General features: G+C 39.7%; 1 protein-coding gene across 1 annotated transcript; it reads left to right on the forward strand.

Annotated features, from left to right (window-relative positions):
- The first annotated feature begins 89 nt into the window (after positions 1-89).
- Positions 90-16841, forward strand: gusb (glucuronidase, beta). Its single transcript, XM_085175487.1, is given in 13 exon segments — positions 90-722; positions 1479-1528; positions 1530-1650; positions 2104-2285; positions 2670-2812; positions 3000-3187; positions 3304-3456; positions 3544-3722; positions 4891-5037; positions 8437-8488; positions 8885-9061; positions 9147-9282; positions 9455-16841. Coding segments are annotated over 13 exon segments (1875 nt in total). The 5' UTR covers positions 90-506; the 3' UTR covers positions 9586-16841.
- The last annotated feature ends 1556 nt before the right edge of the window (positions 16842-18397 follow it).

An 18397-nucleotide genomic window follows, 5' to 3' on the forward strand; every position in this document is an offset into this window, starting at 1 on the left:
TACTTGTACGACAAAGGTTCTTTATGTTATATTTAAATTCATTTTCACATTCATATTCACAGATAAGGAAGAAATGTGTTTAACACCATATTTCTCTGTGGTGAAAACAAATGGCCTTAAAATGGTAATGGTAAAGGTCCTGCATTTGTATAGCGCTTTACTTAGTCCCTAAGGACCACAAAGCGCTTTACACTACATTGAGTCATTCACCCATTCACACACACATTCACACACTGGTTATGCCAAGCTACATTGTAGCCACAGCTTGTTTGTCCTGCTTCATGCAAGTTGAGATGACCTTTTTTTTTTTAGAACTTTCTGTTAGTTTGCTGTGTCCCCGTTTTGTCCAGACGTCACCTGTTTCGAAACATCTGCCCTTTGTAATCTCGGAGCAGAGTCGGAAAATCTCGTCACCGATGTAAAATAACGGCTGCTGTCATGTGACCCCAGAACAGGTGATAAAAACGGTGTTCCTCTCTGAGAGGGCAGTAGGAGAGGGCTCCAGGATGTCTGTACCTGGAAGCTTCGCGGTGCTCCGTGTGTTGTGGCTGCTATCAGTGTTTGGCACGGTGCTCCCGCTGGACGGTGGCATGCTCTTTCCCCAGGAGTCCTCCTTCAGAGAGGTGAAGGAGCTGAACGGGCTCTGGGATTTCAGGGCTGACGGGTCCTCCAACAGGAACGAGGGCTTCGAGAAGGCTTGGCACAAACGTCGGCTGACAGAGGTGAGCGGGAACGGAGGTGATAAGTCAGATGAAACAAATCAGTCTACGTTGTTTTACTGTTGACATGGATACAACGGTCGCATACAGTAGGCTACTCTCTGTAAACAAGAACTTTTAAACATTTTGCAATTATGTAGAGTTATACCAAAAAAAAAATCTAAAATAAAATTTGAATGCTTTGAATTGAATATTTGAGGAAGTATCCTTGGTTTTGGTGTTTTCAATTTTTTTTTAAAGTTTTGAAACTGAAACTAAACTGAATTAAAAACAAAAATTCAGACCCCCCCCCCCCCCCCCCAAACAAAAGCAAAATAACTATGTAAACAGCACAGCAGTAAGGCATGCATAAACGTATCAGTTTGACTCACAGTGGTAACTAAATATTTTTGGCTTATCAGCCCTTTAAATGCCACACAATAGGATACATTCCTGTCAGACTGTGCCTCCTTTTGAGGTCTGTAGAGACATTTAGAGCTGAAGATATTCACAATTTTAGAAAAAGAAAAAAATAGAAGGAAACATTTTTGAAATGAGAACAAAGGTTGAAATTTTATATTAATAAGTCTCATCTTGTTAGGGCCAGACTCCCAGGAAGGGAGCTTACCATGACCTCAGAGAATCAAAATGACCTCAATTAGATAAATATGTATATTGTCTACTTTAAAATTAATAATAAATAATATAATATAATAAACATGGCTACCATGGGTATCCCTGTAAAGTCCTGTCTTCTTATTGTTGTTTTGTATTCTTTAGTCGGGCCCAGTGATTGAAATGCCAGTTCCTGCCAGCTACAATGACATCACTGAGAGATTTCATTGGCTGGGTGTGGTATGACCGAGAGGTGGCCGTGCCTGCCCGCTGGATCTCCGATGAGGGAACAAGAGTAGTTCTTAGAGTGGGAAGTGCTCACTATTACTCAATAGTGGTGAGTATCACCTGCATCTTTTATGAGCCATTCACTCAAAGTTTGAATAAATTCAAATAAAAAGTTATCATCCGCCACAAAAATCATTTAAAAAATCATGTTGTTTATTTGAAAATATTACAGAAAAACACATCATGTAACGAAACACGTTTTCTTGAAAAAATATGCTTACTTTACAAAAAATCTGGTACAGCAGCAGATGAATTTCTTGATATAAGATCTCACCAACTTAAGAGTTTGCTTAATATTTTGTGTTTTCAGTGGGTAAAAACGTCGGGACTGTTTAGAACCTAAACTCATTAAACCTGTGGATTAACGCTGTTGTAATACATGCATTTTGCTAAAATAAGGAAGAAATGTATTGTTTCAAAATACATCCTTGCTTCATTTTAGATGAGATTGTGTATCACTAAATTTCAGCTCATTTAAAACTGTGATCATTCTCTGTTGCAGTGGGTGAATGGAGAGAAAGTGACAGAGCATGAAGGTGGCCATCTTCCTTTTGAGGCAGAGATTAGTAGTTTAATCCGCAAGGAACCAACAAAGCCATGCAGAATCACCATTGCTGTAAACAACACTCTAACTTTGGAGACTCTTCCTCCAGGCACCATCCAGTACATGAATGACAGCAGCAGGTAGGCTCTTTCTTTGGTTCATGTGTTTGTCCAACCTAATATTATGGCAAAGCAAGTAATAGGCACGCTGGTCCATTTCACACTTTGCCTCTCCAAAACATGAAATGTACACGCAAACAGAAGTTGCAGTAAGTTGCAGTAAAGGACCTGGAATGTACGTCATATTTTTTTTGCTTGCCTTTACATATATTATCTTCCCCTGCTAGTAATGCAACTTCTGCATGTGTGTCCTGCAAAGCGTGAAATGGACACAGTGGACCAGAGTGTCTATTACACATTTTGTGTGATACCGGGTTCTTTTTGACTTCCTTGCCACACTTCAAAACTTTAAGCTGATGCATCAGTGAGAATGTAAATGACGAGAAGACTGTGTTTGGTCTGCAGGTATCCTGATGGGTTTTTTGTGCAAAACATCGAGTTTGATTTCTTCAACTATGCTGGGATTCATCGTTCTGTACTGTTGTATACTACTCCTAAGGTGTATGTGGATGACATCTCAGTGGAGACCAACTTCATGGATAACACTGGTAAATTAAATTAATTAATACAGTGATGCACAGTGATTTAAAATCCTCATCAGCACAAAAGAATTTGTAAGCAGGTAAACTGATGTACAAAAACTCAGAGAGATTAGCATCCGCATCATATACATCAGACTTTAAATGTGCAGTTTCTGTCTATTCATTAGATGTTGCTGTTTCCTCTGCATTGTAGGTCTTGTCAGATACAAAGTATCTGTTCAAGGTGGCTTCAGCAACATTCTGAACATTACTCTAATGGACAAAGATGGCCACTTTGTGGCCTCCTCCAGTGGGTCATCTGGAGGGCTTAGAGTGGTAGATGTGAAGCTGTGGTGGCCGTACTTGATGCACGAGAATCCAGGTTACCTTTATTCTATGAAGGTAAGGCAACATGCTCACAGGCATGTAGGTGTGTTTCTGCAGTGTGATGTGGTTTGACTGAGCATTGCCAGGTTGTGTTGTTTCGATTATTCTAACATTTTCTCTTCAACATCGAGGTCCACCTAATTGCAGTCAGTGAGACATCAACATATGTGGATGAGTATACTCTGCCAGTTGGTATCCGCACAATAAACGTTACCAACACCCAGTTCCTCATTAACAACAAGCCATTTTATTTCCATGGGGTCAATAAGCATGAGGACTCTGACGTAAGTACCCCTAGAAGGATGAAGCTCCTTTAAATTTTGCAGAAAATATGACCATATGTTTACTTTTCTGGTTTTAATGTGTTGTAGATTCGTGGTAGAGGCTTTGACTGGCCCCTAATTGTAAAGGACTTTAATTTAATGAAGTGGTTAGGGGTCAACTCATTCCGTACCAGCCACTATCCCTATGCTGAGGAGATCCTGCAGATGTGTGACCGTCATGGGATTGTGGTGATAGATGAGTGCCCAGGTGTTGGCATCAAAGACATGTAAGTGTTACCACACATATCTGTGTGACCTTTGGATATGTGTGAGGGTTCAGTAAGGTCAAAAGTGAAAAATTCTGTTTTCCACAGCATATGAAGACAGAGAGAAAACTGCACATGCTGTCCAACACCACCCCTGCTGAAACTCTTTATGAACTTCAATGCTACCCAAGTTAGAATTGCCAAAAAATGTTACACACTATTGTGACCAATAGGAATACTGCATGAAATGACATGTGATTGTCATAGGCTATTAGCATTTAGTCTGCATATCAAACTTGACTTCATTCCTAAGTTAATTACAGCTATGTCACACAGTATCTGTCACGGTCTGGCTGGCAGACCGTGGGGATATGGGGAATGAGGACCCAGGCGCGGTGCTCTGTGTATAAACAGTGCGTTTATTTACAGTGATGGAAAAACATGACAATAAATCCCGTGCTCTCCCGACTCCCGTGACATGTCCTCTTCCCAGTGTTAGTGCTCCTGTCTCCGCTTCTCCGTGATGAGCACCCCATGCTTGCTGCCCTCTCGTCTCCCGCTACTCCTGGGGACATAAGAGAGAGGCAGGGTCAGACACACAATAATGCAGGAGACTCAAACTAAGAACTGGTCGAGAGACTAACGTGAAGCCACGCAATGATCCAGCGTCGGAGAGAGCTCCACCACACTCTCAAGTAGCTCCTCTGACAGGCCTGATCAGCTGCAGGTGTGTCAAGGTCTTCAGGTGTGGCCAATCACCTGCCAGGGCCACACACACACACACCTACATGCACATGTGTCTACAAGCAGGGAGAACGAGGGACAGCAATACAAAATACATACATTGTAATATTAGTCCATAACTGCTCAGGGTCCCTGGGTTGCTCAGACCCAGGACCCTGACAGTATCAGACAATAAGATGACTGTCTGCCATACACATGTTTAAATTGGAGTGGGGTTTTTTTTTTCGTATTTTTTTAACTGACGTCTGTCCACATGTTTCAGACCTGAATGTGTACAGTACTCATAATATTACATTTTATAATAAAAGACTAACTCACAATAGCTGAACTTTACTGGAAAGTAGAACAGTTGTGAGTTAGGTCTTCACATCTTGCAGTGTGGATGGATCTGAGTCATTAGTCTTTCAGCTCAGGCTGAGTTGTATCTTTTGCGCCTTGCTGATAGTCGCAGTTTTCGAAACGCCTCTCTATCTCACCACTTGGTTGTCATGGACGAGCTTGTGCGCCGGGACAAGAACCATCCCTCTGTGGTCATGTGGTCGGTAGCCAATGAGCCCGCCTCAGAGATGCCTCCTGCTGAATTTTATTTCAAGTGAGTACAGGTTATTTTTCTTTTGAGGTGTAAAGCTCCAATTATTGCCACTCTTCAAATAGTCATCACTGCACAGATAAGCAACATGATGTTGGATTATTCCGTTTGTTTGAAAATGTAAATTCTGATGTTTATTCTACTTCTCAAATATGTGCTTTATCACACTGAAGGTGTAACAGTAATAACTCTTAAAATCCTGGTAGAAAAGATCAGTTTGTCTGTAGCATCTGATATCCATCTGATAACTGGTATGAGGGACAAAGCTAGTTAGGCATGAGTAACATAATGTAGTTTTTTAAAAAGTGGATTTTGTTTTACAAAAAAAAAAAAAACCCAAAAGGTGATCATGGAGCCCTAAGAAATTAAGTGAACAGAACTAATTAGAGCTGAAGTGATGAATTATTTTTTTTAAAAAGTAGAGTGCTGATTTTGCATAGTTTAGCCATTAGAAACCATCAACGTGTCTTTTAGACCCCATTCCTACAAAACTGCTCAAAGAAGTCCTGCCATTGATTAATTCTTCGATCTTATATATGATCAACCTATCTCTAATAATCGGCTATGTACCACAGGCCTTCAAGGTGGCTGCAGTTAAACCTTTACTCAAAAAGCCATCTCTAGACCCAGCAGTCTTAGCTAATTATAGGCCAATCTCCAACCTTCCTTTCATATCAAAAATCCTTGAAAGAGTAGTTGTCAAACAGCTAACAGATCATCTGCAGAGGAATGGTTTATTTGAAGAGTTTCAGTCAGGTTTCAGAGCTCATCACAGCACAGAAACAGCTTTAGTGAAGGTTACAAATGATCTTCTTATGGCCTCTGACAGTGGACTCATCTCTGTGCTTGTCCTTCTTGACCTTAGTGCAGCATTCGATACTGTTGACCATAATATCCTATTAGAGCGATTAGAACATGCTGTAGGTATTACAGGTATTGCACTGCAGTGGTTTGTATCTTATCTATCTAATAGACTCCAATTTGTGCATGTAAATGGAGAGTCCTCTTCACACACTGAGGTTAATTATGGAGTTCCACAGGGTTCAGTGCTAGGACCAATTCTGTTTACATTATACATGCTTCCCCTAGGCAGCATCATTAGAAGACATAGCATACATTTTCACTGCTATGCAGATGACACCCAGCTCTATCTGTCCATGAAGCCAGATAACACACACCAATTAGTTAAACTGCAGGAATGTCTTGAAGACATAAAGACTTGGATGGCCACTAACTTTCTGCTTCTTAACTCAGATAAAACTGAGGTCATTGTACTCGGCGCTGAAAAGCTTAGAAATATGGTATCTAACCAGATTCTTACTCTGGATGGCATTACCTTGGCCTCCAGTAACACTGTGAGGAACCTTGGAGTCATTTTTGACCAGGATATGTCCTTCAACGCACATATTAAACAAATATGTAAGACTGCGTTCTTCCATTTGCGCAACATCTCTAAAATTAGAAATATCCTGTCTCAGAGTGACGCTGAAAAACTAGTTCATGCATTTATTACTTCCAGGCTGGACTACTGCAATTCATTATTATCAGGATGTCCAAAAAACTCACTGAAAAGCCTTCAGTTAATCCAAAATGCTGCAGCAAGAGTACTGACAGGGACTAGAAAGAGAGAGCATATTTCTCCTGTTTTGGCTTCCCTTCATTGGCTTCCTGTTAAATCCAGAATTGAATTCAAAATCCTGCTCCTCACATACAAGGTCTTAAATAATCAGGCCCCATCTTATCTTAATGACCTTGTAGTACCATATTACCCTATTAGAGCACTTCGCTCCCGCTCTGCAGGCCTACTTGTTGTTCCTAGAGTATTTAAAAGTAGAATGGGAGGGAGAGCCTTCAGTTTTCAGGCCCCTCTTCTGTGGAACCAGCTTCCAGTTTGGATTCGGGAGACAGACACTATCTCTACTTTTAAGATTAGGCTTAAAACTTTCCTTTTTGCTAAAGCATATAGTTAGGGCTGGACCAGGTGACCCTGAATCCTCCCTTAGTTATGCTGCAATAGATGTAGGCTGCCGGGGGATACCCATGATGCATTGAGTTTTTCCTTTCCAGTCACCTTTCTCACTCACTATGTGTTAATAGACCTCTCTGTATTGAATCATACCTGTTATTAATCTCTGTCTCTCTTCCACAGCATGTCTTTTATCCTGTCTTCCTTCTCTCACCCCAACCGGTCGCAGCAGATGGCCGCCCCTCCCTGAGCCTGGTTCTGCCGGAGGTTTCTTCCTGTTAAAAGGGAGTTTTTCCTTCCCACTGTCGCCAAAGTGCTTGCTCATAGGGGGTCATATGATTGTTGGGCTTTTCTCTGTATCTATGAAGCGCCTTGAGGCGACATTTGTTGTGATTTGGCGCTATATAAATAAAATTGAATTGAATTGAATAGAAGGTGCAACTCTGCAACGTCCCTGTTGTTTGGAACCCCACAAACACAAGTGTAGTGTAGTGTAAACAAGTCATGTTTGAGAGAGGGAAAAATGATCAAATACATAAAAGTTGGCTGATATTTTGGAATATCGGCTTTTAATTGACTAAATATCATGTTGAGCTTAAATATTCTGTATCCTACTGGCCCTAATTGTAATGGCAACAAAATATAACAAACTAACATTTAAAACCAAACTAAATTGAGCATAAAACAACAAACAATTGAGCTAAAAAAACAAAAAAACAAGCAAAGAAGAACTTAGAGACAAACACTAATGTAATTATTAAGAAACAAACACTTATTTTAACCAAACAGAAATAAGACAACTAAATGTCCAACTAAGGAAGGAAATTTAACATTTAAAATAAATAATTCCAGCCAATTCCCCATAATGTAGCAACACTTACATATTCTCACATATTAAACAAAGTCTGCACATCCCTTTCTTTTTTTTTAGTTTCCAGAATTTTTATTTGACACATTGTTGATGATAATAGTGTAACAGAATTTGCTAAGTAGCACCTCTGTTATAATCATGTTAAAAGATGAAGTTTGTACTAAGTGGAATGAATCACATTGAGTGCTTCAGGTCTGAGCCCTGCTCAAGGTAGCAATTTAACTAAGTTAGTTAATTAACACCAGATGAGCAGCTCACAAAACCCATGTTGATTTTTCTTTTTAAGTCCTAATAATTCATAGTAAGTAAATTTAGTCAACTGAGTATAGAATAATAATCCTTTAATTGTCCCACAAGGGGAAATGTGGGTGTAACAGCAGCAAGAAAGACACATATACAAACAAACAGTACACAAGACACAGAACAGAAACATACACAATTTTTACATATTTACATCAAGGACAAGGACATATGGACAAGGAGTATGTTTCACCCTCTTTGGAATATTATTGTTTACATCCATTTCCTCAGTTTTGTCTATATTGATCTTATACGCTGAGTAAAGACAAAATTCAGAGATAAAATTCTTCAATGGAGATAATGACGAGTGTGGTTCTGTTAGTATAGTAAAACATCATCTGCATACAATAAGATTATATGTGCTTCGTCTTGACTCCTATGATGCGGTTGTTATCCTAAACTGAGAGTGGAGTTCTGATACCACGATTCACCTAGGCAATGAAGAGATGAAGAGCAGAGCCTCCAGTTTAATGCAGTTGACCGAGGAACATTAATGCATGTCAGTGTGGAGCATGGTGTTTATTTTAAAACAGAAGCGGCATGCACTCATTTACCCAACTTGAAACTGGTTGATAAAAAGCATCTTACAGATTTTATTATTTAAAGGGTGATTGCAAGAAAATTGTGTGATAAATATTTAATAAATAACTGTAAGTCATAACCATGTTGAAGAATACCTTTGAATCCTTTTCTGGGTTATTTTTTTTCTCTAGGGTCCCTATGTAGATGTAGTGTGTGTAAACAGTTACTTTGCCTGGTATTTTGATCAAGGCCGGTTGGATATCGTTCCTCTTCAGCTGAGCACTCATTTTGAAAACTGGTACAGAAAGTACCAGAGACCCATCATCCAGAGTGAATATGGAGCAGATGCAGTTCCAGGGCTTCACATGGTAAGAATACACTCACTCACTAACTCACTCCACTCACTCACAAGTCAGTTCCGCACCTTTAACAAGTCTTACTGTCACTCTTTAGGATCCACCCATGATGTTCACTGAGGAGTACCAGAATGCTCTCCTGCAGAGCTACCATGATGTGTTCGACCAGAAGAGGAATCAGTATTTCATTGGTGAACTCATCTGGAACTTTGCAGACTTCATGACTGCACAAGGTACTGCAGCTTCAAAATAAAGCAACCTGTAGAACCAGAAATGCAGTTAAATACAACAATAGCTGAAGCTCTAGGGAAGCAGCCATTAGGTTAAAAACCAGAGCTTTATTTATTCAGCTTATTATATTCTGCACTGTGACAGTGTTCTTGTCAAACTGTGCTATGTCTGCAGGAATCTATCGTGTGGTGGGGAACAAGAAGGGTATTTTCACCAGGCAAAGGCAGCCCAAGGCAGCAGCATTCCTCTTGAGGAAGAGGTACTGGAGGCTGGCTAATGAGACGGGCAGACTGCTTCCTGACTGACTAGATAACTCTGATCACTATGAAACTCTGATGGTAGCCAGTCTGGGAAATAGTCAACACTGTGTAAGCAGTATGCTGAACCAATACTGTGATATTGTGTCTGAACAACATCTGTGTGTGTGTGTGTTTGTGTGTATACATATTGATCTTAACTAATGAACTTTATAATACTTTATTCCAGCTGTAGGGAACATTTTATAGGTCTAAAAATGTTTTCTAATTAAAGCCTCAATTTAAAAAAGTCTGATGCAAATTATAAAATATAATATCATAAAACAGATTTTTTAAAACTGCAATAATTTGCAAATCTCATAAGCCTGCATTTTATTCATAATAGAACAAAGAAAACTTATTTACTGTTTAAAGTGAAAGAGATTGAATGAATTGAATTGAATTGAATGGCAGTAGCACATCTTGTAAAGAACGAATGCACCAACAAACAAACTACCTGAACAACCAGTGACTTAGCTCTGTCTCCCCCAAAGATACCAATGAATCTCTCTAAATAAATTACACTGTCAGATACGTCCCCTTCAAGCCCCCTACCAGGAAAGTTCAAACAAAATTAATGCCACTGGAAAGCAGGCTAAAACCCACTAAACCAGTCTGTTTTTAAAGAGGACAAGACCTCATTTTGTCATGAGCCAACCCAGAATTCAGACAAAAGGAGAGAGCAAAAAGACCACAGAGTTTATAGGACCAAAATATATTTCATTAAACTGACTGAATTTTTTAGAACAAGTGTAGTGTAGTGGGTGCATGGATGCTTGTAAATTATAGCATATATCAAAGAAAATTGCTCAACCGAAGAAGAGAGACCAAAACTCTTTTACATAGCAGGCTTCATTTCTATGTCAGTGTCCTGGGGAAAGACATGGGATGATTGCCAATAGGAGGTGCCATAAGGGTGACCTGATACTGGCACATAGATGTCTCCAGACATGGACTCTAATCAATCATGTGAAGTGTGGGTAAGATGGGACAAAAGTTACTTAAGATTTATTTGAGATTTCATGTCCAGTGGGGAATGATCAAAATTCTGTCACACAGCTAGCTAAAAAAAAGCCATTTCACAAAAACTCAAAAGCTTCAGAGTTTAACATCGCCAAGGCTTAGATTCAACTCACCAAAGGTAATGTTGATCCAATCCAGGATGAGTTAAAGTACAAGGCCTGAAAATTGTGAAAATGCCAGAATTACACCTGACATTTAAAGTGGCTGACTTCCTGTTGGGTTTAAGATATGGCTCCAAGAGACTTTTTTGAAGTTGTCAGGACATTCCACAAGGCTGCTAAATTTCAGACACATGGATGAAATGTTACAGTATAAACACTTGTAACATTTAAATACACATAACACTACATTTTAAAAATAATAATAATAATAATAATTTTGTAGGTGGCACTATGACCCATAAAACATGAAAGCCTTTATCAGTTTGGAGGTGTGTACAAGTTTTCACGACTTCTTAGGTTTTCCAAGCCCTTCAACAGCATCTTGTTTCTTTATGCTGAATTCCCATGTTAGGATTCACTGCTGAATGAGAAATCACACTGTTCATGATAAAGCACCATGAAGCTCTGAAGTTTATTCAGACTGCTTTTGAGGTGGATGTGGTCAGCCTGAGTGTAGCAGTACATCAGAGTATAAAACATCATTTTGTGTTGCCACCAGGTGGTGCTCTCACTATTGCTTGCTATTGATGTGTTCAGGTCAGGACTGGACAATCTGTCTGAGTTAAAGCAAGGTTGTGTTTCATTCGAAATATCAAAATTTGCACCAGGGTCACACCCTTTGTTAGAAACTGACTGTTTTCAAAATAAAGCAATACCACTAGGTGGCGCTATGATTGTGATTTAATGTTTACATATGAATCTGTTATTAATTTTAATATGCATAACTCAATCTCTGTGTTACAAAATTAAGAATTTGAGCATGTTTAGGTGCTCAAAAGGGTGATTTATTTGATGAAATAGTGTGTATGTGTGTGTGTAAATGAAAATAAACACTTGACACTTTTGTAATGAATTTATTAAAGACAATCTACTCAACATGCAAACAGTATCTGATTTAATTATTTTCATCATATGCAGTGCAGTTCACGAGTGGACGGTGCCACCGTCACCATTTTCAAAAAAGACCACAGACACCTAAAAGGTTAACTGACGTATCAATCATGGATGGTGGCGTGACAGCAATCAGACTATTCACTATCAGTGACTCAGGCTGTACCGTCATCATGTGGTTGACCTTTGAGTTCCAGCAGGACAAATATTAAACATTTAAACTCGTTACACTAGCTTACCTGTCAGAGTTAGTGCTGCAGACATTTTCCATTAAAATTTACTTTTCATAAAACAGAACTGTTTTGATTGCTTCTCACTTATTTCAGGCCCGTTTTTCCAAACATTTAAGGGTTATTTTTTTCTTAATTGGTTCAACTATGGGAGATGTTTACTTATCAGGTTAGATACATGTCATTAAACACTAATCTGTATCCGCGATTACACTGCTATTAAATTAATGAAATTCGGCTGGCGTGACTGAGACACATTGGAGATACTGTTACTAATGCTGTTATGTTCTGTGCTGGTTTATTTCATCTGCATTAATGATTCACTATTCACTAACCACACAAGAAAAAAATAGTAGTGGTCAGGCACGTAGTAATTTACAAAGAAATATCTGTGTTTTATAAGCTGTCTCTTTTAGATCATGTACATCCTAGCCTTACATGTTACTGCATCTTGCTACAGTGTATTTTTACTCCTCTAACTCCCTTATTACCATTTGCATATCCTGGAGCTAACGGCAGCGTTTGTCCTAGATGTCGTTCTAGAGGCAGAACTAGTTCATCATTCAGGAGCTGTTGTGTGACCCTTTGTGTTCTATAAAGGCTACTGAAGACACAAAGTTTAAAGTTTACTCATAAACTTTCCTCTGTGGTTCTCTACATAAAATCTCAGTATTGGAAATCTTGGGTATCTAAAGTAATCAGTCATTTTCCATAAACCTGCTATTTTTTCAGTCATGGTGATCATCAAAAGGATATTCTAAATTAAAAATAAATTAAAAGTTTAATGTGTCTCTTGTGTTAATTCTGAAGGGTAAGGGTAAGACTCATGTCCAGTCTCCACCACCCACCCTCCTTTGCCACTTACAGACATTGAACAACCTCAACCAAACATGAAAATTCCACTCTAAATCTCTCTAAATCTTCAGTGTCTCCATCCACATTCTGCCTATAAACAGGTTTGGGTAGGATAGGTACTCAAATCTCATAGGTCATCAACAGCAATCAAGTACTCCACGGTGAGTGTGGTGAATGACACAAGGAGTCAAACAATCCCAGTCCCTAGAGCACTACCTCTCTCCCACTGTGCTGTGAAGTAATCAGAGTACACTCCAGACTCTGATTTCTCCACTCAGATACTGGAAACTTCACAAACATCTTAGATTCTGAGTTACTACACCTGTCCTCCAGACTCGAGGACCCTAAATCTCATATCTATCTAATAGACTCCAATTTGTGCATGTAAATGGAGAGTCCTCTTCACACACTGAGGTTAATTATGGAGTTCCACAGGGTTCAGTGCTAGGACCAATTCTGTTTACATTATACATGCTTCCCCTAGGCAGCATCATTAGAAGACATAGCATACATTTTCACTGCTATGCAGATGACACCCAGCTCTATCTGTCCATGAAGCCAGATAACACACACCAATTAGTTAAACTGCAGGAATGTCTTAAAGACATAAAGACTTGGATGGCCACTAACTTTCTGCTTCTTAACTCAGATAAAACTGAGGTCATTGTACTCGGCGCTGAAAAGCTTAGAAATATGGTATCTAACCAGATTCTTACTCTGGATGGCATTACCTTGGCCTCCAGTAACACTGTGAGGAACCTTGGAGTCATTTTTGACCAGGATATGTCCTTCAACGCACATATTAAACAAATATGTAAGACTGCATTCTTCCATTTGCGCAACATCTCTAAAATTAGAAATATCCTGTCTCAGAGTGACGCTGAAAAACTAGTTCATGCATTTATTACTTCCAGGCTGGACTACTGCAATTCATTATTATCAGGATGTCCAAAAAACTCACTGAAAAGCCTTCAGTTAATCCAAAATGCTGCAGCAAGAGTACTGACAGGGACTAGAAAGAGAGAGCATATTTCTCCTGTTTTGGCTTCCCTTCATTGGCTTCCTGTTAAATCCAGAATTGAATTCAAAATCTTGCTCCTCACATACAAGGTCTTAAATAATCAGGCCCCATCTTATCTTAATGACCTTGTAGTACCATATCACCCTATTAGAGCACTTCGCTCCCGCTCTGCAGGCCTACTTGTTATTCCTAGAGTATTTAAAAGTAGAATGGGAGGGAGAGCCTTCAGTTTTCAGGCCCCTCTTCTGTGGAACCAGCTTCCAGTTTGGATTCGGGAGACAGACACCATCTCTACTTTTAAGATTAGGCTTAAAACTTTCCTTTTTGCTAAAGCATATAGTTAGGGCTGGACCAGGTGACCCTGAATCCTCCCTTAGTTATGCTGCAATAGATGTAGGCTGCCGGGGGATTCCCATGATGCATTGAGTTTTTCCTTTCCAGTCACCTTTCTCACTCACTATGTGTTAACAGACCTCTCTGTATTGAATCGTATCTGTTATTAATCTCTGTCTCTCTTCCACAGCATGTCTTTTATCCTGTCTTCCTTCTCTCACCCCAACCGGTCGCAGCAGATGGCCGCCCCTCCCTGAGCCTGGTTCTGCCGGAGGTTTCTTCCTGTTAAAAGGGAGTTTTTCCTTCCCACTGTCGCCAAAGTGCTTGCTCATAGGGGATCATACGATTGTTGGGCTTTTCTCTGTATCTATGAAGCGCCTTGAGGCGACATTTGTTGTGATTTGGCGCTATATAAATAAAATTGAATTGAATTGAATTGAATTGATTTCCAAATGAAATGTAAAAATTTTCACCTGAAAAAAAGACTTTAAAAACAAGTCTTACTTGTTCAATCTTTGTCAAAGTGTTCTGTCATCAACTTTATCTTTAAGCAAGCTAACTGAGCCTGAGGTGTAGCTCTTGGCAGGCTTTGTAGTTACCAAGCGTTGCAGTCTGACCATGGGGTGAATTTACTGGCATGTCAACTCCTGGGAAGACTGGCGACTGTCTTGGATGTTTTCCACCTGTAAATAATATTTTCCACTGTAGAGTGATTAATTTGAAACGTTTTGGAAATAGCCTTATAACCTTAACCAGACTGATGGGCAGTAACAATTGTTTATCTGAGACTACAGCTGATGTCATTCCCCCTTGGCATTCTGTAAACACACCCACAGATGCTCCAGACCAGCAAAAGTGCCTAAACTTCTGCTTTTACAGAAATGCTCATGTTGCCTCCCTAAGATGATAACCAGAGGGGCTTCCTGTTCGACAACGTGTGGTGCTGTGATAAAGAATAGAAAAAGGGACACATGTTGAGGTGATGTTAGTTTCACAACAGGAAGGTTTATTCTTAAGGTATCACCACACTAACTGCAAAGAAATGGCCTTATGCTTCAGTCCAGTTTACCATACATGGCCACAGTTCCCTGAGCTAGAGACTGTATAAATCTCTCAATACAACTTTGACAAAACATGAACAAAATGTTGCTTAAATCCATTGATAATATCAGATCCACAATGTATCACAATAACACTTATTTCACAAAGATAAACAAAACACAATAGTGTAATCTGTACTTCATTTTTAACTAAATTTACAAACATCATAAAATGAACTCGTTTTTAAACATTTTAATTCTTGTTCAGTACTAAATTATTTATTTGAAATGTATTTCCACTGTACTGACAATGTAACTTCTGTTTTTTTAAATATAGCTATTTTACTCTTTACAAGTAGGGCTGGGCTATATCATACCGTTCACAGTAATACCGGTGTAATGAAAATGAAATATCTGATAGAATATGGGTAAAACGCGCAAGCGCAGTGCTTTTGTTTACATACGCACATGGCAGCGACGCAGAATGAGAAGAGCGAAAGTGGATTGTTAAAGGAAACGGATGAACCAGAATTGGTTTGTAAAAATGCTGCAACTTCAGTGGTGTGGAACTGGTTTAGCTTTCATCTGTCAGATACACAACAAAGCACTATTTTGGTAGAACATGCCAGCGGGCTGTTGTTATTACTAGGGATGCAACGATACCAATTTTTTCAAACCGATACGATACCGATACTTGGATCTGAGTACTTGCCGATACAGAGTACAAAAAACGATACTTCTACCACACACACACACACACACACACAAATACAATTAATTGGAAGACAGGTTTTATTATATTCCCTGCCGATAAAAAATAAAATCTTAATAAAAATGACCACAAAAAAATTTCAAGTGAAAAATACGCACTTCTGTTAAATTATTGTAGAGTCTCCACATTGTAATTTTACAAAATATCACTGAACTATTGGCACTGTCTCGAGCTTTCAGAATAATAAATAAACACTTCTGTTTGGAATAAAATAAATACAAATTAGGTTTGCGAATAAAATGAACTTTTAAATTATTGCAGAGTGTCCATATTGTAAACAAACAAACAAAATTATTATTATTAAATAAATAATAAAATATAAAAAATTATAAAATAAATAATAAATAAAATAATAATTGGCCCCCTAGTGGCCAATCTAAAAAACTACAACAGAAATGACAAGCCACCCTCTGATTAATGAAATAAATTGGTATCGGTTCATGGTATCGGTTAACTTTTACAAGTATGAGTACACACACATTTTACAGTATCGGCCCCGATACCAGTATCGGTATCGGTGCATCCCTAGTTATTACCATGTTTTTTTGGAAAATACAGCACACTTAAAATCAATCCTTTGATTTTTCTGAAAATCGACAGTGCCCCTTATAATCCCGTGTGTCTTATGTATGAATTCTGGTTGTGTTGACTGACCTCGAAACGATTTTATGTCGTACATGGCGCTCGAAAATCTGTCAAATGTTTCAGTATGACTTTGCTAAGCTACGAACCGCACTGCTTGATAGATTGTCAGAGCATTACGGCTATCGTAGGCAGGAACCTCGCGGAGTGATACGTACTGTGCTTCAACATAATATTACGGTATCGTGTGTGTATAACCTCTTTTTAAGTTTTGTGAATATTATACATGGTTATGCTGAGGATATGTCGGGCAATTTCCACTGGAAATGCCTTTTGGTTAAACTGTCAGCAAGGAATTTGCATTTGCACTGTTAAATTTTTATATAACTTTAATGTACATAAAAAAACAGCTGCTTGTTTAAGTGAAAATACATTTGTAAGGCAGTGACTGGAATAAGTCACAAGGTGTCGCTGTTGAGCTGCATATGTATGGTAGAGCTAAGCAATTTTGACTATTTGTCCTCTGCAGGACACCGTAGTTCCGATTTCTCATTCGCACGGGCACCATCTTGGTTCAGTGTTTACTGTGATTTGCTAAGGTAAGCACTGTCAGTGGCGTACTGCATTGGTTTTGTTGAAAATGAAGTGTTCCACTGTGTAAAATAGCGGTTTGTCATTTAAGCCAAGCATATATTTTGTTTATTGAGAGGTTCATGTACTGTCTGATGAGGGTATGAGCAGTTTGTGTGCATGTTCCATTTTGTAATATCTGCCGGAATTTCGGGCTACATTCCCACTTGTTAGCAGAGCACTCATTTGGGCAAAGTAATGCAAGATGAAGCATTAGCTTTTAGCTACTATAAGCTCCAACACTGTCATGCCCCCTATCGTGAATATGACCCATGGAGGTTTTATAGCCCCACCCAGCACCCATGCCTCAATGCACGTACCAACCTCTGCTTTAGACCCCCAAGTTAGTGGACACCCTGGTATATCCCCCCCCCCCCAGCAGGTGCATACCTCTTTAAGTGCTCCTGGCGGGGCTGCAGCCAACGCTAACCCCCCACTAGCTGCCTACGGTGGTTTTATACAGACTCATCAAGTGAAAAATGTCCAAGCCTTCACTGGCAGTGCTGACAGCAAGGTGCTTGTAGAGGACTGGATTCGTGACATGCAGTATCTTCTTGAGGCAATAGAGCTCCCCATTCACCTCCGCTTTTCCACGGTGGTGCGTCACCTAACTGGTGAAGCCTGAAAGCTGGTCCTGAATCTACCTCTCCATGACCAAACACCTGAAAGGGCATTCGAAGAACTGAGAGCAGAGTATGGCGACACACAGAGCTCCTCAGATCTACTAGCGGACTTCTATGAGCGTGTTCAGAGGTCTGGGGAGTCTGCCTGTTCATATGCTATAGCACTGGAGGCAACACTGCGAGCTGTGGAAGAAAACCAAAGAGGAGGCAAGCCTTTCCCTGACCGTGACAGTAATCTCACCCAGCAGTTCATACGGGGGATTAATGATGAGGATGTGTATGCGAGGATCTCGCCAATGAAGCCCCGGCTTTTGAGTTTCCGTGAGCTGCAGGCTGAGCCCCGAAATTTAGCAAAAGAAACAAAGAGATTCCAGCCTCAAAACAAGTCAAAGAAAACGTATGCCCAGGTACAAGTGGCATCAGAGTGTAGTGTGAATGTGAAGGCAGAAAAGGCTAAACATTCCTCAGATTGGTCAGAGCTAGCAGAGATGGTCAAGAAATTAGCATTGAGCCAGGAGGAGCAGATGGCCAAGTTGACCCACCTTGAATCGAGAATTGATGCTCCATCCTCTGCCACTCCACTGAGAGTCCGACCACCTCCTGGAACTACAACCCCAATGTCAGTGGTCACATGCTACCAGTGTGGGAAGCAAGGACATA

This window comes from Neolamprologus multifasciatus, chromosome 10 (assembly GCF_963576455.1).
Source record: "Neolamprologus multifasciatus chromosome 10, fNeoMul1.2, whole genome shotgun sequence".
NCBI lineage: Eukaryota > Metazoa > Chordata > Actinopteri > Cichliformes > Cichlidae > Neolamprologus > Neolamprologus multifasciatus.